The sequence below is a fragment of the Gobius niger genome, assembly GCF_951799975.1.
Source record: "Gobius niger genome assembly, chromosome: 10".
Taxonomy (NCBI): domain Eukaryota; kingdom Metazoa; phylum Chordata; class Actinopteri; order Gobiiformes; family Gobiidae; genus Gobius; species Gobius niger.
The window spans coordinates 28,122,415-28,131,019 of NC_136861.1; the positions used below are offsets into that span (position 1 = coordinate 28,122,415).

Genomic DNA, 8,605 nt, shown 5'->3' on the forward strand with positions numbered 1-8,605 from the left:
GTAAGGATTGGTTTGTTTTGTTGGAATGCTGTTGATCGAGCTCATCGAAACACACTGCGGACGCACACTTCAGCTATGAGGTCTGTGCTCATACTATAGGCACAAACCACACCTGCAGACTCTCTCTCCTCCACCCCACATTTTCAGGGTGAAGCGGGTTTGTCCGTTTCCGGCTCAAAATGTAAGGTTAGAAGGTTAATAGCAAACAATTATCATGTCGTGGTCTTGTGCACGTAAGCCGAGAGATGTTTTGCACACATTCCTTTACTTTCTGCACACCACACATCAGTGGGAAGCTGCTTCTGGACAGACTGACCATTAGTCATACACGGCGCAGCACTGTGGGTGAAGTGTCATGCCCAAGGACACAATGGAAGTGTGCCGTGATCAGTGCCAACTATAAAAGCTTTCGGTTGCAACCACTCCTTCGCCTGAGACGCTGTCACCAGTTGTACTAGTATTAACCAGCTGCTTAAATAAATCCAATCACATGAACCTAAAGTGCAGGATTCAAAAGTCCAACATGTTGTGTAGCCATAACTGTGGTTCTTAGGCACCTACTGTCAGGCACTGAATGTTTGGCTTGCATATCAGTATGACACACAACAGAGGGTATTTATCCCTCTTTACATGTAAACATAGCCAGACTTGAATAGTTAAACGGCAACTATGTCTTGAGCTAATATCCTCCTGCACTGAGGGTAAATAAAATTATCTTGCATAAGACATCCAGACTCCTGCTTATGCTTCATCTCTCCTCTCAGACATTAACTGTTTACTCTCGAACAGAAACCAAAGCAAAATGCACAGCGAACTGTGTATACATTTTCTTGCAGTAGCCTATCTATAAAGTCTCAGAATCGAGAGGAAACATAATGCAATACTTCCTTACTTCATTACAGGGCTGGTTGCTCTGAGGGTCCTTTGGTGCAAATTTGTGCAGCAGCACTTTCATTCTACTTTACTACTACTATTTATTTAGAGAGAGGAATGTGATGTCATATGGCTAAGGAGATTTTAGAAGTTAAAATACTGGGGTTATTGTTCACATTAAAACACCACAGTGAGTTGGATGTATTTACCAGCAGTAACTCATCAGCTAACAGAGTCGTTCCACAGCTTTTTATACTGTTTTTATCTAATATTAGTCTATGGGAAATGTATGCTAACAGCTGCACAGTCTCTGCATTTGACCCATCCTCAATATCACTGGGCGACCTGTAGGAGCACTGAGCTGTCAGCGTGGGCTGGCGCTCAGGGACCCATCTCCATGTTGTGGAGCCAGGCTGGTGGTCAGAAACACCTGGCTGGAGGATTGTGTCAAGTGGTACACAAATAATATTTCTTTTGCAAGTAAATGTTTGATAGGAGTGGAGTAGCAACATGAAATGAGACAGTAGCTGCAGCATTAAGATGAGCAGCAGCTATACACAGTATTCTCTTGGTACTATCTCGAGCCCTTGAGATTCACATACCATGTTTTATCAATGAGCTTGGTGTTGTTCTGTATTGATACCTTATGGAAGCTGTTCAGGCGCTGATCGCGTATAAATGTGCATAAACAAACGTCAGCCTGACCACTCGTTTGCGGCGCTTGAGGTCAAATAGCCGGGTCACGAAACATAAAGCATAAAAACTGGTTAGACATGGCAACACACTCCCTGAATGGGAGTGTGTGTCCCCTAGACAGGGAGAACAAAGCCAAAAGAAGTCCAATCCTGCCTTTGAAACTACGCCTAATGACTAAGGCCCCGGTTGAACGCATATGGGCCGGGAGTAAGCAGGTGGGAGTGGCTGGGGGCGGGGCTACACTCAGGTACAGGTGAAACGGCTGCAGGTGTCAGTCACAACACACTTTGGGATCTACCTCAGCAGCAGCCAACTCCGAACCCCACCACCGCACAGAGCACAAGTAACACAGCAGGTAAGACGGCACCAAAGGAAAATTGAGGATGATTGGATTATTTTAACACTTTGTGACTAAGGAAAATGGGTTATCATCAAGTGCTTTCGTGACAGACTTCAAAAGCTGCAACTTTGTGCAGTTAAGACTATTACTGCTCTGCTCTTGTCTAGTCGGTATAGTTGGATGTGTATTCTGGAGAAAAGTTGGTGTTAACTTTATGTAGAAATGTAGGAAACAGTGCTTTTTTGAGCACTTTGAAATGCACATTGAGGCATCTGCGTTTGTATCTTAATGCTGGAAACTGAAATACGGAGAGTTTAACAGCTTTGATTAAACTATTGAGTTGTCGGCATGTGATTTAGATCAGTCCAACTCTGATGGGACTAATTGGATCAGTGAATATCTAGTCCAGAGGCTGGTCCGACCGGCACAGAGGGACACACCTTACAGAGAGAAACCTGTCATCATGAATTATACACAGATTAACACTGGAGTCATGGGTTCACCCAAGACAAAGCGGGCCACTGGATCATAAGTCAAACTCTATCCTGTACCTGATTGATGCTCACACTATACACACTGTTGTGTTCTGGAGCTCAGGGAGTGTCTTTTTATGGGCCGCTCATCAATCCTCTACATCAGTGATTCTCAAACCTTTAAGGCAATTTAACCTTCCAAGTGCCTTCATTTAAAACATTTGACCTTAAGGGAACCGCACGTATAGACATAGATTAGGGGGGAAAATAGGCTAGACCAAAATTTTACTAAACTAAACTGGTTGTGAACAATGTCTCAACCAGAAAAAAAACAGCTAATTCAAATGCAATCCTAAAGCATAAATGAACTGAATATGTTGAACATGAATATTTCAGTTCTCAATGGGGCACCTGCAGCAGCTCTTTACACACATATAGACTATATACTGTCCTCTGTTGAACACTGACATGGCAGGTTTCATAGACTTAATGTAAAGTGGGACCTCAGGAAGAACAAAAGAAAAGTGCTGTGGATGCTCAGATTGGAGACACACCCGTGGAGCACAGAACCATGCAGCTCGACTGCATTCCTCTGGGTGGATACAGGCTCTTGTGTGAGTAGATGACAAAGCAGTCTGTCATCTATGTGAGCCCTACATGATGATGGGACACGGGCAGCAGCTACACCTCAGTGCCTGCGCTCAATGCTCAGACGGGACAAAGAGCAAAGCTTTGGTCAGGCTTCACAAGCATCTGCAGTTGTTACCTGAGCTGCTGTGCAATTGTAATACTGCAGCTGGTCAGTGTGGCTGCGTGACAATTAAATGCCCGGGAAAAGTGTTAAACAGGAGTGCATGAGCTGAGGGATTTACACCAGCAGGCTGTAATTTGAGATACTGATCTGTGCGTCGTTTGGTTGGTTTAAGCATAACATCTCTTTGAACATGCGAGTCTATCATGTTATCTGGGAACACTGCTTTATCAGCTGTCATAGCATGTTTCTTTTTTGTGAAGTGGTTCATAGACACGTAGCATGCTCAAAGATGGAATGTACCTCACTGAACAATTATATCACAGCGAAATAAAGCGCAAATAAAGTTTCATACTTTTTACTTTCTACCCAGCAAATGGCCAGAGTGTAGTTTTGCGATACCATTTGAAGTAAAACCTTTTTTTTTTTTTTTTACTTTCTTCAACTTTAGGTTTAATGCTTGCCTGGCCTGCCAAACTACAGACTTTTTCATTGATATTTGAAATACATAGTCTGAGAGCAAGCATGATCTCAACAATTGACAAACGGCATCAACAAATCAGAGCAATGCTAGATACGTCGCAGTAACAATGGGCAGGAAGCCTTTCCAAAAACGTCCTTTTTTCACGAGAAACGCTTCCAACGCTGTTTCTTGCTCCGGTTTTAGGGATTTAATATTTTCCAAATGATGTGCATGGTGGTGACAGGTGACTCTCTTGGTGCGTGATTGGAGCGATGTGGGTAAATCGTGAAAAGGTTTCCTGCGAGCCGCCGCCCAGACTGTTCTTCTTTTGAACAGAAAGGAGGAGTGTCTGGCAGGCCAGGCAAGTTTAGTGCTAGAGTAGACTCCTTTCAGAGAGCGCCCTCTGAGTGTTGTACTGCCTTGAGTAGGAGGAGGTAGAAACAGTGGGCGGAGATAAGATGACTTGTTTTTTTGGTTGGTTTCCAACAGTATGAGGGAGTGACAGTATAAACTGTTAATTGTGTCCAAACGTATTACCGACATTCTTAACATATTTCTAACATCCAAATTCTTCACAGAGATGAGTTTATAAACTACTTCACAACTGTCATGATCACTTTTCCTGGTCACAGCACAGCTAATGCTAACGCTAACCAAAACTAGCCTGCAAGCTAACACATGATGACAAAAGTTCATATGGTATGATCACATGGACAGTCGTTTTCCATGAACCATTGTATATTCAATATACAGAAGGAGGACAAAACAAATTCAATGCTATCAATCAATACTAGTAAAAGAAATGGGTACAGGGTTTATCAACACAGATGTTTGCAGCGGAACACAACTCCAGGGGTCGAGGAGTGGATGTTTTTTTAATTTACCATCTGACTAGTGAACTAGTGTTGAGGTGTCGACGCAACAGTGTCGGATTCGAGCGGTTGGTTGGTCGAGTTGAGCATTGCGTCCCATCAAGAAGACCTTGAAAACTTGCCTCATTGTTCTGCTCCAGCTTCATTCCATTAATGTTGAAACTTTTTCACTTCTGATTATTCATATAAGAGGAAGCACACTCCAGCTGTAATTGTGTGCCACAAACCCCTCTATATAGGCTGTAATAATAATATTGTTGATAATAGGTACAATGCAATGCAATGCAGGGTCAACTGTGGCTTTTGTCAACTATTTGACAAAAGCCACACACCACGGCTGTGTCAATTTGTATCAAATTGTTTCACACGCCCACAGTTTAGGAACACTCTGTTGCAAACACTTTTCATTCACTGTTTCATTCATGACTTTATTGTTGTTATTGTAGGTATTATATCTCATAGTTTCTGGGAGAGCAGTTACCCTCTTGTTCATGGTCTCTTTATATTTAGCTGCTAAACAAACTGTTTCACAACAATATGGTTCATATTTCTGAACAAGAACGAATGAGCCCACCAGTGTTGCGTTTTATCTGTATAACTATACAATACGTTTAAACCAAATGTTGCCTCTAATATTGTCACATTGTACTGATACGATCAGAATGAGAAAAGTACCAAACACCTCTGCCTCAGGCTTTCATCTGCACCAGTAGAAAATAAAGTATTTCCTTTAAAATCCAGGTATATTTATATTTGTGTAGAAATGCCATAGTTCAGCATCACCATCAGAGGACATGAGAGTTTCATCTATCATTTCTCGAAACCACGTGAGGCGAGAGCAGTGAGACTCACAGGACAAATATTAAAAACACTGTGCTTTGTTTTACAGAGTGGCACAATGAGTGCGGATGGAAGGAAGGATGCTCCTCCTTATATGTTGCCCGGTAAGTGGCCCGATCAGTGCAGTGATTGCTATGAACAAAGGTGTCTTTGCCAGACTGACCTTTTCTCTCTGATCCAGTGGACGGTCAGAGCGGCGGCGGAGTCACGGTTTACAATCTCCACTCGCCATTCACTCCTCCAGAGAGCCAGGGCACACAGCTGCCAGGTAAAAACTCAACACTTCTCTTTAAATGTCCAATATTTTGACCCCTTACTCAATGTGCAGAATAAAGATGGAAGACAAAAAATGACATGTTTTCTACGAGGGAACATTATTACATTGTTGAACACCTCCATCTGTCTCCCCTCTCCTCAGTGTACACGGGAGGGTTAAACTCTTCGGGCCCAGCTGATGATTCCAAAAACAAGTTTGTGAGCTATGACACGGCCCTGGGCTTTAACCCCGGCATGACCTCCTGCCCCTCCTGCAACCAGCAGGTCATGAGCAACGTCACCTACAAAGCCGGCCGATACGCCTGGCTCATGTGCCTGCTCTTCATCTGCCTCGGGTACGTCACGGGATTTTCACTTTCAAATCACTTGTTTGATGCGTCAGGCTCTGCTCAGATAAAATAAAATACTTCATCTTCACCTCACCCAAATCAACAGTAATACTTTATTAAACAAATCACCTTTTGAGTGTATTACATTGTACACCACAGCGGTAGAGCAAAGAAATTCGGTACTACATACAATTTATATTTATTTGAAAGGATCGTGGAGACAACAGTTACTGCTCTCGCCTCACAGGTAATTTTATTTGAAGGGTTTGACTCCTGGACCAGGCAGAGAACTTCAAAGTCTGTTTCCCCCATACGTCTGTAGAGTAGTGCCCTCTTTGGGGTTAGGACTCCCCTGAAGAGAGTCAATCTCAAGAGACGTTATAGTAATAGTAATAGTAATAGTAATAGTAATAGTAATAGTAATAGTAATAGTAAATAGCACTACGGTACAATATGCAAAATTAAAAATAAATATACAAATGTTGGCATGTACCCTCTCTGGACCCAGGATAATACCCTTTAGGCCCCAGGTCCAGCAACCACATCACTACAATGTTTTGTATAAATAAAACAATACTTGTATTATATAAACATGTTCAGTTTCTACAAAGCAGCATCAGAATGATCAGCACTTAGGTTTGTGAAATATATAGAAAACAATTCAAACTGCTTCAAAGTCAACAGCAGTAACAACAGTATGATGACCTAAAGGTTTTGCCCCTCGTGAGTCCGTAACAGACCTGGTCAGAGCCTTGTGTCTTGACTGTGCGGTGATGCCTCCACAGGCTGGTGCTGTGCTGCTGCCTCATCCCCTTCTTCATGAACAAGTTCAAGGACGCCTACCACACGTGCCCCCGCTGTAACCGAGTGCTGCACGTCGAGAAGAGAAAGTGCTGTAAATGACAGACATGATGCACCAGCGGATCCACGGGGACGAGGCCCGGGGCGTGATTATACCTGGGGGTCCGTCCTGCTTGTTACTGTGGATAAACCACTGCATTATAGCTTCAGAAACAAACACTTCCCAGATCCCCCTGCGTTCTGCGTTCCAGCAGAAAAATACTCTTCCTCTCTTATGCTTTGAAACACTTTATAACTCTGAAATGAAGGTTTGTAAATAGAATTAATCAAATACTTTAATTTTATTTGAAAATGTTCCTTTGAACATTTTAAACCTGCTTCTTTTAGTATTTTTTGTGCCCGTTTTGCACGACAAACGATCAATGAGTAACTTAATTTAGTTACTTGCAATATTTTAGCTTTGACTTTAATATTTAAAGAATTAGAAAAAAATGGAATGGGTTTTTACTCGCAAGCTATAACATTATAACACTTAGGCTACTGTTTGAAATATGTAAAAAGTTTAATTGAAAATAACTAGACTTACAACGAACACAGTGATGCAAAACACCTGCTCTTTCTCTCATCTGTAACATGATGTTCACTGTATAAATGTTATCACGTTATTTCTCAAATAAATATACATGGCAAAACTTTTCTTCTCAATAAATCTGATTTATTGTATAATTATTGTATGTCATCATTTACTCACTCTCTGGGAGCTGTCATTGGTGCTGCTGGTCTCACACACAGCACAAAATAACATTTTGTGTCCAAAGGGGATAAAAAAAACAGATGATCTCCATGATGCCCATGAAGCCCACGTCCGGATCAGAAATCCTACAAACAAACGCACTTGGCTCCCTCCCTTAAAAGATTTTAAATGTTCTAGCTTCCGGAATTAAAGGTGCACTATGTAACTTTTAATGCAAAAAAAAAAAAAGGGAAAAAAAGTTAGTGGTTAGCTTAGCACCTTTACTTTCCATCCCGGCGGCTCCTCTGATGCTTCAGGATCATTTTTATTTCAGGTTTTCAGATTTCTGGATGGTTTTCTGAATGGAATGTATATGTAACCATGGAGACGGTTCAATAGATACAGACGGCATCTCGTCATAGAAGGGGGTGTGGCTTCGCTGAGGGGGAAAATAGAATCTTTAGAGAAACACAATTTTCCCTCTTTTTTGCCATTTTCTGGTGGAATATAAACTGATTTATCACACAAATAAAGTCAAGTGTAAGTCAGGTCCATATGGATGTTTTCTCAGAGCAGATTGTTCTGTAGAAGTGAAAAAATGGCAGTTGTAGCTAGCGTGAGCTAACCGTTAACATTAGCCCGATGCTAACATGTAGCATCAAGTTAGCATTCTCCGTTATTCATGAATTTATGGGATGTTGAACCACTTTGCTCCTCCCCATGTCTTTGTATCATTATTTAGTAGAAACTATGTTCATATTTCAGCATTTGTTACAGTAGTTTTTGAATAATTAGAGAAAATATACATTTTTTCAAAATTGTTTTCCCCCTTAACTGTTTTCAAACATGACCATATATGGGCGATTCCAGAGATGCCGTCTGTATCTATCAGCAGTGAAAACCAAACAAAACACAGTTAATCCTGGAGCGTCCAACAGGCCACCGTGATGGTAAGTTAAGGCGCTATAGGTCACCATAAAAAGTTGCACAGTGCACCTTTAAAGGCTTTTTAGAACATGCAAGTAGAGTTTATTGAAGCAGGAAGAGTGCAGAGAGTGTATCGATGATTGGGGAGTTGGACCAGTGCGCAAAGGCGTTGACAGCACAACCCAAACATGTGCTGAACTCCATGTGAGAAAACGGTGTTGCTCCTGAACC

The 8,605-nt window shown here is 41.9% G+C and overlaps 1 protein-coding gene across 1 annotated transcript; it reads left to right on the forward strand.

Annotated features, from left to right (window-relative positions):
- Positions 1-1,865: 1,865 nt before the first annotated feature.
- Positions 1,866-7,320, forward strand: litafd (LITAF domain containing). The gene is made up of 5 exons (XM_079564268.1): positions 1,866-1,924; positions 5,358-5,412; positions 5,490-5,576; positions 5,727-5,919; positions 6,699-7,320. The coding sequence occupies exons 2-5, from the start codon at positions 5,367-5,369 to the stop codon at positions 6,814-6,816; spliced, it is 444 nt and encodes a 147-aa protein (XP_079420394.1). The 5' UTR covers positions 1,866-1,924; positions 5,358-5,366; the 3' UTR covers positions 6,817-7,320.
- The last annotated feature ends 1,285 nt before the right edge of the window (positions 7,321-8,605 follow it).